The sequence below is a fragment of the Eleginops maclovinus genome, chromosome 11 (assembly GCF_036324505.1).
Source record: "Eleginops maclovinus isolate JMC-PN-2008 ecotype Puerto Natales chromosome 11, JC_Emac_rtc_rv5, whole genome shotgun sequence".
Lineage (NCBI taxonomy): Eukaryota > Metazoa > Chordata > Actinopteri > Perciformes > Eleginopidae > Eleginops > Eleginops maclovinus.
In genome coordinates this window covers 19,803,854-19,826,430 of record NC_086359.1, presented here as the reverse complement: position 1 = coordinate 19,826,430, position 22,577 = coordinate 19,803,854, and the positions used below count along the sequence as shown (strand labels likewise).

Here is a 22,577-nt window from a genome sequence, read left to right as displayed (position 1 = left end):
CTCAACAACTGAATCACTTAGATAAAAAGATATACTTTTATTTTGTAATATACTGTACATTATTACATTGTATGTATTCCACAGCTCTGCCTCTGAAACACCAATATATTTACATCAATGGGAAATCTGAAGCTTCCCAATAAAGACAAAAGAAGACATGTAACTTATGACTAGCTATGTTACACAAACACCTGAAACAAGGGTTCTGTAACACAAACCTCCAGAGATGTCATCACTGTCAAACAAAACACATGCCTATAGTGATAACCTTTATGATTAGCTGAGATAGGGCTGATGGATATTTAAATATGTAACCACTGAGGAAACACAACAAGAGAAACCCTGCAGCAGCTTTCTATAGCTTTAATAAAATCAGCATACAGTTGGTATTTATTGGTTTCCTGTATCCCATATCGCTAATAAGAGATCAATTATTCATTGTGCATGTGGACATTTGAGAGATAACAAAACATCGTTTTTTGTATTTGGAAAAGGGGGTTAATCAACATTATTAGGTGAATTAATCATATCAAAATCCATCCATCCATACGGCATTCAACATGTTCCACTTGTTATTATTCCGACCATGGTTGAAACACAGTGCACTTTTTGACCATGGCCATCACTCCCTTTTAACTGACATTTCATTTTTATTGGTCGTTTTTACTAACGGTTGCTGTTTTTTAAAATACTGATTTATTAATCCTACCTTTTTCATTTTTAACTTATTTATGTATCAATAAGTTTTGGGCATTTTACTTCCTACTCATATCTTTCTAAAATGTCATTATATACAGCAAGCTTGAGCTGCCTCTGTGTATGAAATGTGCCTTACATAAAAACTGGCCTTGCCTTCTTCAGACTACAGTATCGATTGAATAAATTCTTTGGCGTACTGTATACATTTATATTTTGTGGTCAAACAACAATATTCACTTTGAAACAAAGCCTCTTGTGAGTTCTTATGAGGAGAAAGCAAAGGCAGCTATACATCTGGAGTATGGAGGGGAGGAGGTCAAATTAAAGCGAGTAAGGATGTGGGATGATTGAGACATCAGATATGGTGGCAATGCTTTGATCCACTTCCTGTACATAACAAGCTAGTCCTTTAAAGTAGGATGTTATTCATTCACAACAGCTGCATGCCTGGACCTTTCAATAATTTGCAAAACTCTAAAGGAGAGTTTTTATCGAGTTCAAACCAGTAAATGTACCTTGTGATTAAATAGATACAACCCATATAGTTTTAAAAATCTGATTTATTTTCTTCTCTTTCCAGTATACAGAAATGATTTGTTATTTAGCCTAAAGAGGAGAGAGTATGGTCATGCTGGTGATCGTGGTGGTTTGTGTCTGTGGGCCACCTGCTGGATAAAGTGGGCACATCAGTCTGCTGCTTGGCACCTGCAAGGTTGGTGCATGAATGGCAGTTCTTCCTACCTTAACGCTATATTCCAGTACAAGCACACATTTTTATTTATTTTTTATATAGAAGGTTGTGTTCAATTCAGAAAATGTCCATAGCTCATTTCGCTTCTATCTGAAGAAGTGTGTCCTTGGTTGTTTATAATGGTTGTGCTTGAAGACCCTCACCACCACCCTTATCTGAACAACAAAGCTAATGGTCTTTTTTTTTAGAAATGTACACAGTACACACGTTCAGGAAAACTTTCGAATGCAGCTTTGAGGGCGTGTGACAACAATGCTAAATACCGTTTTGGGATTCTTCCATGCTGGTTGTGAAAGGTCAGCATGGGCTTTGGTCCAACCTGTTCCTGCATTGGAGCATGTCTTATCCTTTTGTATGGCAGCAAAAGCTCTCACACATCAATCAGTCACCCACAAGGAAAGCATTTCATCGTCACAACATGCAATTATTGGCATTCTCTCATGTCTATTTTGATGATAGGGTTGACAAAAAGCTGATCCTGCAGGAGGGCAGTGTGTGCCACGCCTTTTTTGCAGAGTAGCCTGTCAAATGTTTTGGTAACAAAGGCAGAAATCAATACATGGCTTTGAATACACTCATTTTTATATCAGATTCTTTTTTATTTATTTAGAAATAGAAGAAAGTGTTTAAGTTTGATATTTCAAGACACTGTATAGATTTCTTTGCACACCGTAAAACAACACACAAAAAAAATCTCCCATCTGCATTGGGCGGTACATAGGGGCTGGGGGCTCTCACAATTTAAGACCGTGTTATAAAAACCAAAAGACAAAAACACAATGTGATCCAAACACTACATTTCCAAACTCAAAAGTCGTTTTGAGAACAATTATAGTGACCCTCGTTTAGGTTACTTTCGGGAGAAGATAGAAAAACAGCCACGCCTATTTTATTATTATTATGGAATCGTATCCCCTTACGGTGGAGGAGGGGCAGAATTGAAGGGAGGGGTGAGTGATCAGCGGTGTCAAGTCGCAGTAAAACAAGAACAAAAGTATGGCAGAGTGACTTTCAAAATAAAAACATTCAAACCACGTGTTCACCAACTTTACTTTTATTTTGAAATCCAAACCGGAAACGTTACATCTTGTGTAACGGTTGATTTTATGCACGACTCGCCAGTTGAAAAAAATATCATCGATATTTGGAGTTGGTGGAAAAAAACTGGGGAAACAGTGTTTATACGTGAAACTAGTTTAGTAAACGTCGAGTAGGTTTGGATACACGTCTTTTTCTGTCGATATAATGGGAAACTGCCACACCGTTGGACCAAATGAGGCCCTTGTGGTTTCAGGTAACGTTAAACATTTGTTGACGATGTGTAGCTCCTAGCATGGTCTCTTCCTGCCAGGCGTGATGAAGTGCTTTATTCGAATGAAAACCCTGGAAAACAATTGAAAAAAAACGTCTTACAACCTTTATTTATTAGCATGTAAGAAGTTAACATTGCGTGTGAAAAATAACACCACCACATAACCTAGTGTATCAGTTAAAGGTCTGCACCGTAATAAGACATGCTAGTTTCTCCCCCAGTGTTTAATGTGTGTATCTTGGGAAATTGTCGTATTTTTGCTTCGTGTTATCCGCTATATTGTACACACGTTTATGGCTTCACGCTTCTTCTCCGTTTTGTTCCGTTTGGCTCTCATAGTAAATATACCTCTTTATTCTGCTTTATTTATCTTGTTTATCCTGCCTTTTCTGTAATGGTGGATTAGATTGGACTCTGTGTTCTTGAAACTGCTTTTGCTTCGTTATGTTGTTGTGATTTTATCTTTATATGGGTGGCTAAGGAGAGGCTGTCTTGAATTTGTCTTCAGGTAGGCACGGTTGGCTCTGTTGCGCAGAAGGAATACAGCAGAAATAATGATTACATTAAGAGGGAAACACACCATCAGCGGGTGTTTCTCAGGCCTGCAACGGGGACCACAAGAACATTCTTAATCTCATGCGGCCTCCTTTGTTGAAATGGGGACATTCTAAAACGCTTAACGGGAAAAGGCTTAATGTCCCAAAACGGCGATCAATGATCACCAAATTTCTCTCGGACATGTTTTGCCATGAACACTTAATGTAGGATAATGTCCATAATCCTTGGATTTCGGTTTTGACAGGTGTAAGTGTTCATGGCAAGACATGTCCGAGAGAAATTTGATGATCATTGATTGTTGTTTTGGACATTAAGTTACGTCAAGCTTTTTCCTTATAATAGGCTTCAATGGAGAGGAAAACACTTAATATTTATAACGTCCATAATAGGATTTCGGTTTTGATCTTTTGACAGGTGAAAGTGTTAATGACAAGACATATCTGAGAGAAATGTTGTGATCATTGATCGCCGTCTTGGAACATTAAGCTACATTTGCCTTTTCACGTTTAGCGTTTTAGAATGTCCCTTGAAATGTTGAAAAAGTTGGTGGTCCGAAAGACTGGCATTGGATTTTCTTTTATTCAAAATTCAATGTGATGATCGAAGACACTAAAATCAGATCACAACAACTGATCAGAACAATTTGAAGTGTATGTCCCAAAGTCATAGTACAAATACAATCTATTTATCATGTTGATGCATTCTCCATTGTTCTGATAAAGTTCCTTGGTGGACCGAAAGAGTTTTTGGAATTACTGACCTTTGCCTCTTTTTGGAAATCTTTCCAAATTTGGTTTTTCAGTATATTGTAAAACATTTCCAAAAGTTAGAACTAAATCTGTTAGGCTATTTTGAATGTATAACACGGTTGTGATGAAGAAAAAAAATAAAAACCAGCATTAGGATTTTCCGTTGTGAACAAACTTTTAATAGCATGTCAGTTACACCACAGAGAGAAACTCTGATTGGGAGCAGAGGCGAGTGGGCGTAAGTTGTACTTCCTGATTCATAGACAGAGCTATTCCACAAATGTGAAAAGAAATCACACGGTTAGATGCCAAAGCACAAATCAAAAGATGAGAAATAACCCTGCTCATTTGCATGTTGTGATTACCTAACATCAGAACCCTGCACCATGGAAACTAGAGTCCAGGTGACTGGATTTATTTAGCTTGCTTTACATCTCATTCATTCACATAGCGTCTTCCCCCCTGAGCCGTGGAGTGAATGCAGTCAGGAATCTCAAATATGCGGCTGGTAGGCCGGGGTTATTATGGTGTGTTGCCCCAAGCATTTCTATAGGACCTCAGCTTGTGACCAATTTAGATGGCCATGGCATTTGGCAGGAGGCATGAGGGTTTAAATGGTAGAATCCACACCCCTTTTACTAAAACAACATTTGTAAATTGCATCAGATTAAGTTGTCATAGAGCATGTCAAAAGAAGATTTTCATGCTAGACTTTCTACTCTGGTACAAAGTTCAAAGTACAAATACATTTGTTTCAGGCAAGACCAAGAGACGTGTTGCAACATAAAGACAGACCAGCTCAATGGGTCATCATTATAAGATTAGGGTAAGAAAATCACTTAGTATTCCAAGTAGTCCCTGTCCCGTTTCCTGCTCTGCACATTGTAATGCTTCTGTTTCCTGTGGGATATTGTTCAGTCACACACAAGGAGAGTATTTTCTATGGTAGAGGCCACTGTGTCTGAGTGAGATTTATCCTCATAGGCTTGACCTTTCACAGTAGGACCCTCAAACAAGTCTTTTAATAGAAACCCTGTTACTGGAAATGTTAAAACACATCAGCAGCATGTGAGTGAGAGATGTGGGTCAACGTGTCTTGCTGTAATGTTTGGTAGTCAGGGGAGAATGTGTCAGTAAAGATAGTCCAGCTCCTCCCCCTCGGTCAGTTAACATGTGACAGCTGGGAATGTCACACTAAAGTCTCGAGATTAATTTATCAGACCGTTTGTGGCCAGAGACTGACTGAGACTCATATGTCTTTCTTTACATCTACATCCGTAAACTGGTCTAACTTTTACTTCTCCTTTGGAGAGTAATACACTCTCTTGGAATTGACTGGAAATAACTGGAAAAATGTGAAATTAAAGGGTAATTTTATAATACAAAACACATGTATTGACCATGTCACATGCAGGTCAAAACAAACATTTTAGCCCGTTGATAATTTCCCGTTGAATGGATTAGTACATTCATTTTAAGTTATTTTTGGCCAAATCATGCCATAAAACCTAGTATTGCTGTTTCTGTGTATTATCTACCAAATAAGTTTACTATTAACACGTACACTTTATTATATTGAAGCTGTGCAATAATGTACTTTGCCTGGACAATTTTCTGACCCCTTGTAACCCTAAGTCTGAATAGGGTTGTTCAAATTACATTGTACAGAAAGAAGGGTTCCTTAGACTATAACCAATGTTGTGTACATTTTTTTATATCTTACAACATGCTGCAGTTTAGTGTTGATAATCAAATGTATTCATTTTACTGTAATTATCAAACCCATGATATGGACAACACACACACAGGTGTTATGCATCTCTCCTGCCAGGCTGGAAAAAAAGGTATTGCTTGTTACACAGCAGATGAGAGAAACATACCAGTGTTTAAGGAGGAGAGTGATATCAAATCAAAAGATTTGCAGCAACCGAAACCAGAGGGGAGGGGCATGCCCCCAGTGTAACAGGAGAAATGATGTGGTCACTGTGGTTGGAACAGTGAGGATGGTTAGTTGTTATGACTGAACAGCACATGATCAACTTGCTAAGAAAGCACTTGCAGAATATGCTAATTAGGTCACTGTCTGATGTGTGTTTCTCAATACCTCAATGCTACAGTTGCATATGAATCTATTCCTTCCAATATACTGCATGCATTCAAATGCTTTTGTACATGCAGACATTCTTTGTAGGTGGTAAATTAACTTGAGTGCACAAAGAATATTATAAATGTCCACAAATTTCAAACAAGTTTTGTATTTTGACTGTTAGCTGGTGATATTAAACCTGCATAAAAAAGGTTTTAGCCACACACCTTGTTTGGCTCAGAGTTGTCTTGGTGTTGTAAGTGAGTTTGTGTTGTGTCTTGGTTACAGCTGCCATCTATACCTTTGTTACAACTAGTCTGTTATCTAATATTTCCCCTGTTGTAACCCAGTTATTGTCCAAGCTGTGTGCACGCAGTTCTTTTCATTAAAAGTGCATTTATAGTTGCTTTAAAAGTCTGTAGTAAACAACATAAATGAACTCTCCCACATTTATTAACTGATGCTACTCCTGTTTTATTTCCTCTGTCGGGTGATTATAACCGTGTGACGTCCATTTCCTCTGTTTTTTTCCTCAGGTGGCTGCTGTGGCTCAGATCAGAAGTCGTATGTTGTGGGGGGCTGGTCTTGGGCCTGGTGGCTCATCTCTGACATCCAGAGGTAAGACCTCTCCACTCTGGCTCAAAACCAGAGACGATGCTTTAACGTCCATGGAGAGCAATTCTGTCTAAAGTGGCGCAGTGCTCCCAACATCATCCAGAAAGCTTTTTAGAACAGGGTATCTACAGGTCCTCACAACAGGTTCACACGTCTGGAAGAATATTTGGTTTTATCCATAAAGATCGCTTTAATAGTGCATCCCCAAAACAATAGCAATTAATGTCCCTTACCAATCATATTTTCCTCAAATTCTTACCCTGCTTTTGAGGGTTCTAAGGGTTTCTGTCAATCAATTGAGAGACATATCTGTACAACCAATAATAACATTTATACTGCGTCTACTACTTTATGTTTTACATTTTTGAAAATACATCCTAAAATGTCAATATTTTAAGATTGTCTCTGCAGATACCCTGATCTTTCCCTAATCTTACACAGTTCAGTGAAGATAAAACACATTATTCATTGTAAGCTGAGGCCTCAGAGTCTAACATTGTTTACTAAATGTGCAAACAAACTAAGGGCCTGAACGCTGTATGTTGATGTTAAATGCAGCTCCAACGATCCAGCTTGTGAGAAAACACTGGAAAGATAAACAGATGGTACATAATGGCCGAGTTCAGGGAAAGTTACAAGCATAATATTAACAAAGCTAACTAATTCCCACATTCAAACGCTTACCCAAAAGTTAAAAGACTGTAAAAGAAAGATATAGACTTACAGACTGTTTTTTGTGATGTTTCAAACAAAGTAAAGTTTAAAACCACCTATAAATGTCCCCATATATTCCTGTGAGATCTCAGAGTTGTTGCACTGTTCAAAGTTGCTGATTGAATGTCAGTAAAGTTGCTTTATTGCAATGAAACAACACATTATGCGCTTTCATGTGGCTTAACAGCCCCCGATATAGTTGTACCATCTGTAAAATAATACCCTACAGTATTCCTTAGATTACAATGCTTGTCTCTTGAGCTCCTGGTTGTAATTTATGTATTATTTGGGGGTCTGTCTGTCTCTTTGTTTCTTTTCTGCTAATCTGCTTTGCTTTGTGTGGCGTTGATCTCATCCCTTCTAAACCCAAGTGTGTCTCCTTCAGGTTACCCATTTCCCCTTAAGTATCACACTTTGTCTTCCGTTGCTAGGAAACGTAATGGTAGACGATAAAGTAGAGTTGATGCATGGGTGGATTTGAAAATCGGCTGTCCCAGTTACTCTCTCACGCATTATTCTATCCTGCAATTTAGTCAACATTGCACATGTTGGATTTTAGAAACAGAGAGGGCTGTCACTTGAGCTAAAAGCCCTGTGTGTGCGTGTGTGTGTATAGGGGCAGCATTATAAACGCACTGGGGGGGAAGGCTGTGTGTCTTCCCGCTCATGACGCAGTAATCAATTTAATGTCCAGGCCTGTGACTCATTGATTCAATTCTCCTGGAAAGAAGTGGGAGGCGCCAGAAGAGCTGTTAACCAGAGCCTCTCTTCTTCTTAGCTCCCATGTCCGTGACAGTCCGTGTTTAAAAAAAAACCTAATTTCACTTAAACAATTAAACTCACAAGTACTGAAGTGAAAGATAAGGATTGTTTTCAGAGGACTTTAATGTGTAATCTTCGTACAAATATCTCTCGACTAAATAATCCTTTAAACACAACAGTTCTCATCCCAGATCTTGCTCTTGGGCCCAGTTTATAGGAACAGTTATTAACAGAGAGAAACAAGAGAAACTGTTAAGACTTTGTAAGGTGTCAGCGGCACACAAGAAAAAATACTTTCAGGGCTAAAACCAACAGAGAAAGAAGGTTGTCCCTCACCCCCTCCCTCCTCCCTCCCTCTCTTGACCTTGGTTACTCACATTCCTAACAGCTGTTGTCCAACTTACTGTTTTGCCTCTGCTATTCCTGCCTGCCTGCCTGCGTGCCTGCCTGCGTAGAATGTCTCTGGAGGTTATGACCATCCTCTGTCGCTGTGAGAATATCGAAACCTCGGAGGGTGTTCCCTTGGATGTGACAGGGGTGGCTCAGGTAATGCATTTCAAAAACAAACAAAAAGCAGTGGCTGCTGGTGCTCGCGGCCAAAGGAAGACTCAGGAAAAAGGTTCAACTAACAAGCTCACTATGTTTGCTTCTCTCATCTTCATTGCTTTTTCTTCTGCAGGGGAGGGGACACAGTCAGCTGCCACTTATTTTGGCTTTGCCAATAAAACTGAACTCTGAGTCACAATTGCCAACGGGGTCAATAAATGAATGCTATAGAAATGGCCAAAAAAAGAATTTGATCGACCCAATCTTAAATCCAAATTTTGAATAAAGCTGAAAAATATCTATCTAAATCTAAATCCTTCAAATTTGAATGACGATGGCATCTCATTTTGCTCCGTTGTTGGTGATCTGGAGTCCTTGGGTGAATGGTTTCACTTTGTCCTGTTTTTTTCCGTGTGTTCTAGCCCTTCCCTTCATTTTGCTCTCCCTCCGAACATGTCAATTTTTATTTTTTTTATTTTTCCACATTCTTCAACAGGATAACGCTTGAGATTATGACCCTGCAGCCCAAGTGTGAGGATGTAGAGACAGCGGAGGGTGTAGCTATTACTGTCACTGGGGTGGCTCAGGTAAATCACTACACTTTTCTGGGAATGCCAGTTCAGACTCCACTAACCCACACATCCCCCATCCCATACCTCCCTTTCTCTGGCATCACCCCATAATCACAACACAGGTGTTTTATACATATAGAGGGCTCAAGTTTAGAGGCACACCTCTACCTTTGATTAAGGGCCTGTGTCCATGTAGTTCCAGCTTCCTTATTTCAGTTGTTGTTAATGAGGAGTGAGCCAAGCCGTTCCATGCTGCCACCTCGAGAAAAAGCGTTGCACTCAGGTTTTTGTTTTTATGCACCACCATTTTTGTCTTCCAGTTAAAAATATTTAAACATTTCAGAAAAGTGCCAGTGTCATCACTGTAGAAACCGGAGGAATCTCTTGGTTTGACAATGCGTTTCATACAGATCCTACCATAACTAAGACTGAAAAGCTCATTTCTTTGAGTGGATTGGCCAGGTGGACACTGACTGTCTTACCTTTATCACCCTACGCAGATTATCTTCCTCGCTCTATGGCTGTCAGATTGAGCAGTGAAGCTCATTCATACAAACTGACAGGGCAAGCATCTTCCAGTTGCTCCTCAAAGTGAAAAAAACAACGTCAAACAAATACGTAGGCGATGCCATTCTGTCATATAACAGAGGGGATAGGTTGTTGAGATATCATTTTCATAGAAACAACAAAAAGGTGCTATTTGGACACAGGCCTAATGAAAATAAATGTTGAGTCAAATCAATGTTGGCATGATTTACCCTCTTAATTAAGCATAATACACCTAGCAGAAACTCACCTGACCAAGCCTACATTCAGACTGACAGTAGCACGGAGTAAAAGCCTTCAAACTGGGCTTCCTGTTTAGTATTTGGACATCTCACTGGTATATTGAGCAGCACAATTTATTTTGTTGTGTTATTTTCAGTCTGAACTTGGTCCTACTTTGGCAGGAGAAAGGGATCTGTGTAGAGGTGCATTTCTATATCAACCTGAATCTTTTGCTTTCATTGTGTCTGCTGTGTTTGTTTAATCCTGTTCAGTGCCAAGACCCTTTTTTTAGGTTTTCAACCTGAGAAGTGAGAGAAAATTCCACCTTTTTTATAAACAATAAATAAATCTACTCTACAATAAGTTAGCAGCATAAAGGAATGGAATAGATACGTGAAAATGATATTCTTTATTTATAGCATGGATTATTACTCAGATATTCAATATTTATTTATTTTAAATTTTCCATCAAATCAACAGAAAGTTAGACAAAGATATAGAAAGTAATATTAAATGCTTAAGTAGTTCAAGGACAAAACCTTTACTTAAAATATATCTGAGACGGGATTGTCCCTTGAGTCATTCCTAAAATCAGTTAAAGTGTTTGAACAAACAGACGTCTAAAAAGTTACTTATTTTTATGGTGAATTTTCTCCTGAAAATATAATGTACGCTATCTTCTGCATTTCTGTTTGCAAATGATATTATGCTCATAATCAGCTCCCCCTTTTTTCGTCTGGCATGTCAGTATTTCCTTTTGTGTTTGAAAGAAGATGGTGTCTCGTTATCAGTTCTGTATTTTGACCACATTCATGCCAGCGTTCCTCTCTGTGTTGTCCTGCATGCCTGCTGACAATGAGCCCACTGTAGGGAGCTGAGCAGCCTCACTCTCACTCAGTTTACTTCACAGAGAGGCCCGTCGTTTGATTGGTCCAACCTAAACCAAAGACATTTTGGTGCATGTGTCCCATGGCAACAAGAGCAGTGTGTGTGTGGTTAAGTTAAAGAGACACATGCTGAATTTGACTAAGACAGACAAACACAGAAGAATGAAGTCAAATAAGAATTTAGTTTTAACTATGTAAAGTGAATATCATTTAAACTCTTCCACTTGAATCACCTTTTATTCACAATTTTGGTAGTGTTTTGGTCTTTTGACAGCATTTAAAATCATGTCATTTGTAGATGAGCCAAAAAGTTCAATACCTTTTTTTTTTAAACACATAAATAAAATAAAAACGTTGAGGAAATAGTTGTCAGGGCTCTAGACACCGTTCGTTAATACATTTCCTGTACTATTGTTTTTTAGTTTTGAATCTTGAATAAGCTGTGCGTTAGGAGAAGGCAGGAGGAAGGGTGGTGTCACTAGGGGAATAAGAAGGGGGGGGTTCAAGAGTTAAGTGGAAGAGATTCCCTTTGCACACTTTATGTCTCGGCCACGGCACGGCTCCCCCTGCTGTGTGTCTGAGCTCGCCTGTGTGTGTTTGTGCGGCGGGCCTGCAGCCTTTTTCTGTTTTCAGACATGAGTTCCCTTGGAATGACTTCCATCTTCACCGACTTTGTGTTGCCCTCCTCCCTGTTATGAGTGCATTTTGCATAAACAAAAACCATGTGCAGACCTCTCGCCTAAGGACCCAGCTCACTCTCTCTTTTCTTCCAGTTCCAGTGGAGTACAATATGACCCAAAACCTCCTGTCTTACATAATTTTGATCCTTTCCTGCCTGTATACGTGACTTCTGTTATTGTCACTGAATGTCCTTGTTTTTATATCGTAAACCTCAGGTTTATGCAGTTGATTTTTCTTTTGTTTAATTTGTTGTAAATGATCCCGCTTATGAGTTATTCCCCTCCCTTAATTTGCTGTAAATGATCCTGTTATTAAGATGTAACAGAAAAATACAGTAAATAACTCGATTGGCATTGCATCACCATTTTAGGTGTTTGGTAATTATCACTTGAAAGTGGCAGGAAATATATCCACTTGCATGATGCCAGTTTAGAGGAGCGATTTATTTTATACGTACATGCCTTTCCCTATTATCATAACGGTATGGAGGGTCAAATTGTCTGCATCTCTTGCTATTGGTGACACCTATACATCTATCATTTATCAAGAGCTGATTACTGGCAATGCATTAGACTATATGTCTCTTCTGTTAAAGTGAAGGCACACACATATTCAGCCTACAGTACCATTGCTATGATGGTGCTGTGAAACCGTTACAACCCTAACTTGAGAATCACTTAAAGAAATAATCAAACTACCAACCAATCATTCAATTCACCTAACCAATAATCTGGCCATACATTATCTCCATTTTATAGTTAAATATTCTCCAAACCATTGTGTAATCTGTGATCAACCCTAAGTGTATGCAGGCCTCCATCCCAGCACCTGCCTCACAGGGCTGTTTATTTAGTGCTTTCTCCTGTGTCAGTGTATCTATCAGAATAACATCGGTTCATCACTACACAGCCAAGTCAATAGCAAGGATGCATGACCACATTTGAAGCACCTTAACCCACAAATGCCAGGCCTTTATGCATCCATCCATTGCTCCAATGCATTCCAGGCTGTACAAGATTGTTCCTAAATTCTTTGAATAAATGTCATGCTTTCTTTTGTACTTGTTCTCCACACATTGCTGACAGTATAAAAGTGATAAAGAATGATGTGTGTTTACTGAGTAGACAGAAAGAGACTATTGGATGACACAACAAAAGCTAGTACATATCATGTCCTCCTGAGAGCCACACCCACATGCTGTTTCCTGTATTTGTATTTGTGCTGGTGTTTGTGGATGTGTGTTCAGCTGACTCTTTGTCCTTGTTGACACCAGGTGAAAGTGATGACAGAGAATGAGCTGCTGGGTTACGCCTGCGAACAGTTCCTGGGGAAGTCAGTGGTGGAGATCAAGAGTGTGATCCTGCAGACCCTCGAGGGTCACCTGCGGGCCATCCTTGGTGGGTATTCTCTCCAAAGTCATTTCTCACGGCTTAATATTTCGGTTTTCCAACAAATGTAGACAAAATATATCATTTGTTATAGTGTCATCTTAAAGGGCCCTATTATAGTTTTTTGGGGGGGGGGTTCCCTGTAGTGTATTATGTAGGTTTTGAGCTTGTAAATGGTCTGCAAAGGCTTGAATCACACAGTTCACGCCAGAGGGAGTCCTCCCCTTTAGCCCTAGGCTTATTTAACTTCTGCTAAACGTGCCTGACTTGAACTCACAATGAGTGTTGGCAGGTGTGGTATTATAGAGCAGTAAGGTCAATTTGATCAGCTTGAGCACAAGAGGACAGAATAACACTGAAGACAAACATCATAATAATCACCATGGCAGGCTGTTGAGTATATTCAGATAAATGTCTGTTGGAAATGGATAATGTCTAACTTCCTCAGGGTCAGACAAGCAGGTGTCTGAAATATGAAGTTTAAAAGCGGTCATGAACTGTAGCCCAACGGTTTTATATCTTAGTGGTAGATGATACAAATGAGGTCAATGTCACATAAAATGTCAGTGTGTTCAATTAAGATAAAAGTCCTGCATTGAAAAATGGTCCTTGAGTAAGAGTCTGTTAGTTGAATCAATAAAAGATCAAAAGAAAAGACTCAGGTAAAGTAACACAAAACGTAGATATGTACAGTACTTCAACTGTGCTGTAAAACTGAATGGGAAGGTACTAACTTCTGTTTCCATCCCTCAGGTACCCTCACTGTTGAGCAGATTTACCAGGACAGAGATAAGTTTGCCACTTTGGTGCGAGAGGTGGCATCACCGGATGTCGGCCGGATGGGAATCGAGATCCTCAGCTTCACCATCAAGGTGAGACTCATCAGTTCACCCTGCTTTTATCTATTCTACTTCTGCTTGTAATTTGAGAAGTATTTCATTACTATCATATTTCCTAATGGTCCTAACAGGATGTGTATGATAAAGTGGAGTACTTGAGCTCACTGGGCAAAACGCAGACAGCCGCAGTGCAGAGGGATGCAGACATCGGAGTGGCAGAGGCAGAGAGAGACGCTGGTATCAGGGTAAGAAGAGCTCTGACATTATAGCCATTAGATAAACATATATTCTTTTAATAGCTATTAGCAAAAAACTCCTCATAATCCATCTCCATGTCATTATCTCGGTCTCTTACAGGAAGCTGAGTGCAAGAGAGAAATGATGGATGTCAAGTTCCAAGCCGACACAAAGATGGCCGACTCCAAACGAGAGCTAGAAATGCAGAAAGCTTCCTTCAATCAGGAAGTGAACACGAAGGTATAGAGTTGTATAGTTTTGATTTTCAAATGTTGTGAATTATATTTAAGTATTAATGTTAAACTTTCGGTGTCTTTAGAAAGCAGAGGCTCAGCTGGCGTACGAGCTGCAGGCGGCCAAGGAGCAGCAGAAGATCCGTCTGGAGGAGATTGAAATTGAGGTGGTGCAGAGGAAGAAGCAGATCACCATCGAGGATAAGGAGATCACCCGCACGGACAAGGAGCTCACCGCCACGGTGAAGAGACCCGCAGAGGCCGAAGCTTACAAGATGCAGCAGTTGGCTGAGGGACGCAAGTGAGTGGCTCCCACACAGATCATCTTCCATAGTGAAAGCAAACTCCTCTCATCATTTAAAGGGATGGCACGGATGTATTTCTGTGGGGTTACTATGTGAGGTAGTTATCCATATTCATTGTATTAGCAACAGTAGATGGCGGATGGCACCAACCTTAGTTTGAGGAAACAGGAAGGAGTATTGCAGGACACTAAGCAATATGCTGTAGACAGGGGCAGAAGAACATATAGATTTTAGCCCCTCAGTCTTAACGATATTTACAGTATTTTCCCCACTTCTTTTCAGTCAGAAAGCCCTTTCTGAGTAGGAACTGAAGCACTTATCTTTACTCTCAAAGCCACCAGACTACTTCGAAGAAAACAGTCATTTTACAGTTAAGTTGTTGACATTTACTTTACCACAATTACTCAGAACAGGAGAAACAATACATTTACAACACGAGCTGGGTCTGCTGGATTTGAAGACCCTATTTGGATTTAATGGCACACAATCATGCATTAAATCTTCAAATTCTCAGCCGGTAATTGCTTTCTTAATCTCCATTATCCTGAAAACCAATCAAATAAGTTTGAAACTATTACAAATAGGAAAGAAATTGATGTGGAAAACATTAATTGTCCTGGCCATTAAAGATACAGTCCTGAATCCAAATGAGACCCTCTACCAACATTTTGAACAGATGACTCAAAAATGCCATCTAACAAAGCTACACAAATGCATGTTTAGGTTATTCATGTTTTGTGATTCTGTATTAGCACAATAAATATGAATATATTAAATATTAATTAATTAAATGATATGTTTCCTCTACGTGACTGCAGGACATTACATGACTGACTGCTGACAGTAAACACTAAACTGTCCTTCTCCATCCCTAACCCCAGGATAAAGGCGGTGCTGACGGCGCAGGCAGAGGCCGACAAGATCCGCCTCATCGGTGAAGCAGAGGCCTTCTCCATTGAAGCCATTGGAAAGGCGGAGGCTGGGAAGATGAAGCTGAAGGCTGAAGCCTACCAGATGTATGGAGAGGCTGCCAAGACAGCCCTGGTGCTGGAGGCTCTGCCCATGGTGGGTGATATTCATTTTTAAACCAGTGGTGTAAAAACATGTGGGAAGTCTGGTTTATTGGTCTGTTTACCCAACGTCTCCACCACTAGAGGGGTGGCACCAAAGTCATCAGTGTGTTCTTTAAAAAGCTTTCTTTCCCGTGTGACTGCTCACAATTAAACACATTCTGTTAAACGTAACCATAGTTGGTTGATTAACCATTGGGCCCTGTTGTCCTTATCTCATCTTTTAGAGAGGACATCAGGGCAACCTGCAGTGAAGGGAGAAGACTGATTTCTTGTCCCTTCACTGCATGCTGCCCCTCCTTTCCCCTCTGTCTGTCTTCAGCCATACTATGATCAAAATGACCAATGCCTTCAGGATATATTAGTTTAAATAATGCCGCTGTTTTATGGTTATCTTTTATAAGTTATAGCTTGTGTTTGTTCCATAGGGAAATACACAAATAGATGTCTCTATCTGGACCCAAATATTAAAACTCTTTGAAGCCAGGGATAAAAATGTAAAGCCTTATAATATAAAAAGCATGATGTAATGCTCCAGGCTGTGGGATCACAATAGTGTATCTAATGGGTTTAAATCGGGACATTTCTGACCTTTAGTGTCTGACAGTCTGTGTTTTGGGCTACACAATGTATTGTTGACATAATATTACATTGTAAACCAACTGCATTAAACATAGTGCAGGTGTCATGTTCTTATGCCAGAAAATAAGTCGATGTGAAGAGAAAAGTCTGTTAATAGTTAATACTTCCAAAAATAGCATTTTCCTATGTTCCCTTAACATGCCTGGCTTATTAAAAGTCAAATAACCCTTCTGCTTAACAGATGCTAGTACTTGTTTTTCAAATTAAGGGGAACGCTCTTCTCCCGCACGTTCTCAACATGTTTTGAAGCATTTCACTGAACAGAGCTGATGACTCGGGTACAAATATTTTGTCACGTATTGGTGAGGATAAAACGGGACAACACTCCCAAGTGATATTTTCTGTGAATGAATATGTTCATGTCAATTCCTGTCATGTATGGTGATATGAGGAGTGTTTAGTCAGAGAAGTAACAGATGCTCTTGTGTTTTACCAGATTGCCAGTAAGGTGGCTGCCCCGCTGGCTAAGACTGGTGAGATTGTCATCCTGAGTGGAGAGGGCAGCCGCATGACCGGAGAGTTGAACCGTCTGTTAGCTGAACTCCCCGTCTCCGTCAACGCCCTCACCGGAGTGGATCTGTCTAAGGTGATAGCGGCGCTGCTGCATATCATCAGACCTTATTTTATCTCCAGTGTCGGCTGTACGACTGTCTGATGATTGTTGGAAAATGTCTGTGTTTATTTTTGAACCTTAAAATGATTGAAGAGCAGCCATTAAAATGTTGATAGTCTAAATGTTTTCTTGAAATTACATTTTCAGTGGAACACCATATTATGACAACAGCTGCCTTTAGGGGTTTTCCTTTCCTGTAGTCTATTATGTGGGATGCCTGTGAATGGTCTGCAAAGGCTAAAATCCCAAAGCTCCCTCCGGAGGGAGTTACTCTCCCACACACTCCCCCCACTTCCCCCGACCCCCCTGCCTGAAACGCCTTCATTTAACTAATTTGTTTACTATGTAACACACTAACATTACGATGTAAAACACGTACTTCTATTGGTAAGAGCTTCAACACATTGTACGTGATAAGCTAAAGGGCAGGACACATCTCTAAGTGGTTGACCAATCACAACAGAGCAAGCTAACCAATCAGAGCAGACTGCACTCTGGTTTCAGACAGAGGGTGAAAAGAGGTGCTGCAGCACAGGCAGTATGAGAAAAATAAAGAGCTTTTTGAACATTAAAGCATGGAGACATGTCCCAGTAAATATACTAAACACTAATATGAACCTGAAAATGATCATAATAGGGCTCCTTTAAAAATCTGGGACATCCTGTTCTTGCTCTTTGCACTCAAATTGTCGCATCATACTCCTCAGCTTCCTGGTTAAAACAATAGCAGGTTGCTCTGAGTTTTCAAAAGAAGTCAGCGTCTGATCACTCATTGTGCACACACACTTTGTGCTTTTCTACAGGCTGGTTGTTGAGAATGACAGGGAGGATGTTTCTGCATTATTATAACGCCTTCTATTTACTCCTCTCTACCCCCAACTCCTCTGTTCCCACAGATCCCTATGCTGCAGAAGATGATGAGCCCGCAGAGCCAAACAGCCATCTGAGGAGTCAGGCCAGAGACTCCCAATCTTCTGACATTTATCTGCCTCAAGCATGAAAAGAGTTTTGTCAGCCTCTGACCCCTTATGCAACTGCCTTTTGACCAGAAACACTTGACACCAACCAAGTTTTTTAATTTTAAGAGGTTTTTAATTTTCTAAAGAATACAAAAGAAAAGCTGGAGCCTTAACTTCTATAGGACCAGTCTATATGTATCTTCTGTTGTTTTGATTTTTAGTTTTTAGACATGTTGATTATTATCACACTGCACTAGATAGCTAGGATTATATGCTGCAATCCTGTTCAGTCCTACGAGTCATCCGAAACATGCTTTAAAAGGGGGGGTGAGTTGCCCCACTTTCAATGTGGTGGACTTAAGAAGGAACACATCCACAGTTTCAGTCGTGAAGGAAAGAGGCCTTAACTTATAGGCCAGATCTGAATACTGTCCTCTTGGGTTGCACCACTTCCCAGTCGGGTGTTATTCATCCTCAATCAGTGAAGTACCTAGTAGTAGACTGAGCCCACTGTGGAATATGCAGCTTTAATTCCCTCTTTTGCTTTTAAAACTACTATTTCTTCTCGATAATTAACTCTGACTCAGAGAGCATTGATGGATTACCAAACCTCTGTACGATAATTCTTACCTCACGTCACGTTTCCCTTCTCCCCGTTCTGATGTACAGTGCCTGTTCACCACTCAAGTGCCCAAACCTTAGGAAGGTGGTTTGGCTTTAGTATATCACTGTGTTATATAGATGGACGATGTTTTAATATTGTTCCCTGTTCTCATAACATCTGCTTTTACTAACTGATGTGTCTACTGTCGTGTATGTGTACCCAGAGATAACACAAAGCCATACTTAGAGAAGATTAGCCTTAAAAGATGACCCTGGACCCCAAGACATGGTGGGCGTTCAGGGTGTGAGCTTTATATCACTTCCTTTTGTAGTTTCCCGAATGTCACGTTTTGTAACTTTAAACAGTGACCCCTGGCCTCTATGTTGCCACTGTGTCGCTTGTCTGACCTACACCCGATATGTGATGACAAAGCAGGGTTAAAAGTGTCATGAAGTTGGAAGAAAAGCATGTGATGAGGTCGTAAACACGCTGATGGTGTATGTGCTCGGGCGGTGTTCAGTTTGGTAAATGTGATGTCGAGCAGTCGATGCTGCAAATGAAACTTTTTATCCCTTTCTCTTATTAGGTCAATCTAATGACTCTGTATAGTCTGTTACAAACGTTTGAATGCTGGAAGCCAGATGTGAAATGTCTAAATTGTTTCAGTGTTGCGTCATCACTCAAGCGCACAGTTTGCAACCAGTTCCAACCTCTAGAGGGCAGGAGAGACGCAGGATTTGAGAACCTGTTGTTGCTGCCTCAACCTTTTAACCTTTTATTTTCATACCACATTCTTTTTGTAACATCATTCAATCAGCTTGCATTTAAATAAGGCTGCCCTTTTTTTTAATGACGTGTTTTGCTTCTGATAAAATCACATCATGAATGATGATGAACCACTTGACAGAATCTGTGACCATTTTTTATGTTTTGTTTTGCCACTGATGGTTAAAAAGTTATCGTATCAACTTATCATCATTTCCTGTGAATAAACATGAGGCTGGTGGCTTGTTGGTCTGAGAAATTGTCTATTACTGAGTTTCATATTTACTTTACCAGTTTCTCATGTGTTTCTGCAACTCTTTTCCCTGCTGTGAATGTTGGTAAAATGCTGCCTGGCTTACTGTAGATATTATAATGTTATGAAACTGCCGGTGTGTATTATTCTGTACCATCGTTTTTAATAGCCAGTAGTCTTTTACAAGTGATAGGCAGCATTTAATATCCATAATCCTGACAAAGATCACCTGATCATACTGTCACATTTCCCAACTGCTTGAAAATGGATGATAAACATTGTCTTCTTTATGTACGATTTTGAGAAGTAATGCAGAAACGTCTGACATTTTGAAGGTGGCCCCTCCCATTGTGTCTTTATATATTTTAGTTCAAAACTCTGTTTGTTTCCAGACTGGGCAAAGGTTAAAGCATCCGAATGACCAACTTTAGATCATTATTTGTAATGTCAAAAGTCAATTTTTGTTTCTGTACACAGTGCCTTTGTTAAACAATGAAGAGGTCATTCATGCATAAATGAGCAATTTGTTCGCTATTTATCATAAACTGTAGAGTTTTAATGGGATGTTATATTGTGAATTTACTGTAAAACAATCTTATGTATTATGCATATATGATGTTCAGCTCTTTCTACCTTGTTTTATGTACTTTACAACATTCTGTACTGCAAATGTACAAAGGAACACAGATATATCTATTTAGATGATAAATGTAGCATTTAACAGACAATTCATTGCTTTGGCCTTCATATCGTGTGCCAAAATGTATAATTTCTTTATCTAATCAGAATCATTTTAGAGTATGTGGTGAAAGACCAAACACTAAAAGACCTACGCCTTAACTCTCGTCTGAAATGGAAATCATCTCTATTAAAATGATATTGTGGCTTCTCATGTATCACTGGCCTATTGAAGCGCCGATCCAGCATGGCATTTCAAGCATGTGTTCATGTTGTGTGTTATTTTGCCCTATAATAAACGTTATATCCCTTCCTGTTGAACTCACTGCTGTGTGTCTCTTATTGAACATAAAATATTAAACACTGAGGGTCAGCAGGAGCAGATGTGACCCCCTCATAAAGACAGTTCATATTCATTCTGCAGAGAGCAGTCATCACAAACACTACCAGAGGACACACACACATCCAACAATACTGCTGCTTATACAAACACTATATAGAAAGGATTTGGACACTCTTAGTCATTGACTTCAGGTGTTTCATTCCGTCCCATTGCCACAGGGATATAAATCAAGCCCCTAGCCCTGCAGTCTGCCTTTACAAACGTTTGTGAAAGTAAGGGTCGTTCTAAAGAGCTCACTCCGACATGGTCCTGTAATAGGATGCCACCGCTGCAACAACCGTCAGTGCTGGAACTTTCTTCTCTCCTAGATATTCCCCGATCAACTGTAAAGTTGCAAAGTGGAAACGTTTAGGTACCACAGCAACTCAGCCACGAGTCGTTAAAGATAACTATAGATTGCGAGCCGGGCCCTCTCGTCCAACATCAGGGTCTGACCCAAGGGGCAACGTCCGGGGCTGAGCAGTGAAACACATACGGAAGTGCCAAAAACTGCAGTTCCTCGAATGGCCCCGTGGCCTGTCTCCAAAACAGAGCAATTTACATAGACTTTAACGCAGTGTTAATCACTACTCGTGAATGTTAAAATGCCAATTTCTACAGCAGAAATAAACATGTACAGCATGGTACAAAAATTGCTTTTGGTCTCTATAGCTAATTTCCCTATTCATGACAACTGTGAGGAGGGGGAATTTCTATATAACTCTCCCGTTTGAATTATATTAAGGCTTAAAGTTATGCATAATTAAGAGGGTGGTCGCTTTGATTGACAGGTAAGCGTGGTCAGTGGGCGCTAGCCGCTAGTTGTCTGCTCTGCTAGCTCCGCTCACAGTCACTGCACTTGACCTGTCGGACATAATATGGCTTGCTGTGGGATTAATTGTATTTACAGACCGTCCAAGAAGTCTGGTCTCCAGTTTTTTCGGTAAGTTGAATTTTATTATTATTTTATTTATATTTGAGCACCGTTAGCACTAATTATCAGTGTGTCTGCTCCATAAACTGTATAAAGTAACGTCTGCTCACTTGTTAGATTAGCTCGTTAGCTAGCTAATTAGCCGTGGGTTAGCCTTCAAGCAAGACGCCCACGATGCTAAACGGGAGCATATGTTAGCCACGGTTATTAAACCGACATACACCGAAGTCAAAAACGTAATGGATGGTAGTAGAGGACCAGAGCTTCAGCTCGCGGTCTTTGCTGGGAGCTATCACGGACAACTTGCCGCTGGAGAAACTACTACAGCATGAGCTCTCCACCTCCCGCCAGAGCTGCAAGCCAGCTCTAGGTCTGTCTGTGGCGGCGTAATTGGAACCGAAGACAAGCATTAAGAATAACTATAAATAGACAATCCTCTCGCTGATTGTCTCTTTTATTCATGTAGGTAACGTTAATATAGAGGCATTAGTATTACAAAGACTGTTTCAACATTACCAGTTAAAAGTTTCACACAGTGTTACGCATGCATTTCAGGAGCAATTGTGCAAAGTAGCTAACGTTTACCAAGACAGACTATATAAGTACTTGTTTTAATTGTTGATGTGTGTTACTTAAATGAATATGGCATAGAAAGACTGCATTTGACTGTCACATGACAGATATAATGGGAGGACTGCGATGTCCAACCTTTTTGTCCTTTTTTTTTAAGCTAAGAAAAGATTATGACCCATTGACCATTGAAGTAATTTAAGTTGTAATGTTTGCCTGTTAAGAAGTCTGAAGGATGTAACCTAACATATATTACTTTACGTATCTGTTTTTGTAAAGGTTTACTCTAGGTGATCCAGACAGGCTGGACCAGTGGATGCTCAACATCAGGAGGCAGAACTGGGCTCCTAACAAGTCTTCTCGTCTGTGCAGTGAACACTTTGAGTGTCATCACTTCAGCACTGA

At 40.0% G+C, this 22,577-nt stretch overlaps 1 protein-coding gene across 2 annotated transcripts; it reads left to right on the top strand.

Annotated features, from left to right (window-relative positions):
- The first annotated feature begins 2,525 nt into the window (after positions 1-2,525).
- On the top strand, positions 2,526-20,607 carry LOC134872096 (flotillin-2a). Of its 2 annotated transcripts, none has more exons than XM_063895225.1 (11): positions 2,526-2,744; positions 6,692-6,773; positions 9,289-9,379; positions 12,974-13,097; positions 13,842-13,960; positions 14,059-14,172; positions 14,285-14,404; positions 14,484-14,698; positions 15,584-15,767; positions 16,851-17,000; positions 17,924-20,607. In XM_063895225.1, the coding sequence occupies exons 1-11, from the start codon at positions 2,696-2,698 to the stop codon at positions 17,972-17,974; spliced, it is 1,299 nt and encodes a 432-aa protein (XP_063751295.1). In that variant the 5' UTR covers positions 2,526-2,695; the 3' UTR covers positions 17,975-20,607. The 2 variants fall into 2 exon arrangements, with proteins under 2 accessions (XP_063751295.1, XP_063751296.1); XM_063895226.1 differs by lacking the exon at positions 9,289-9,379 and adding an exon at positions 8,702-8,792.
- The last annotated feature ends 1,970 nt before the right edge of the window (positions 20,608-22,577 follow it).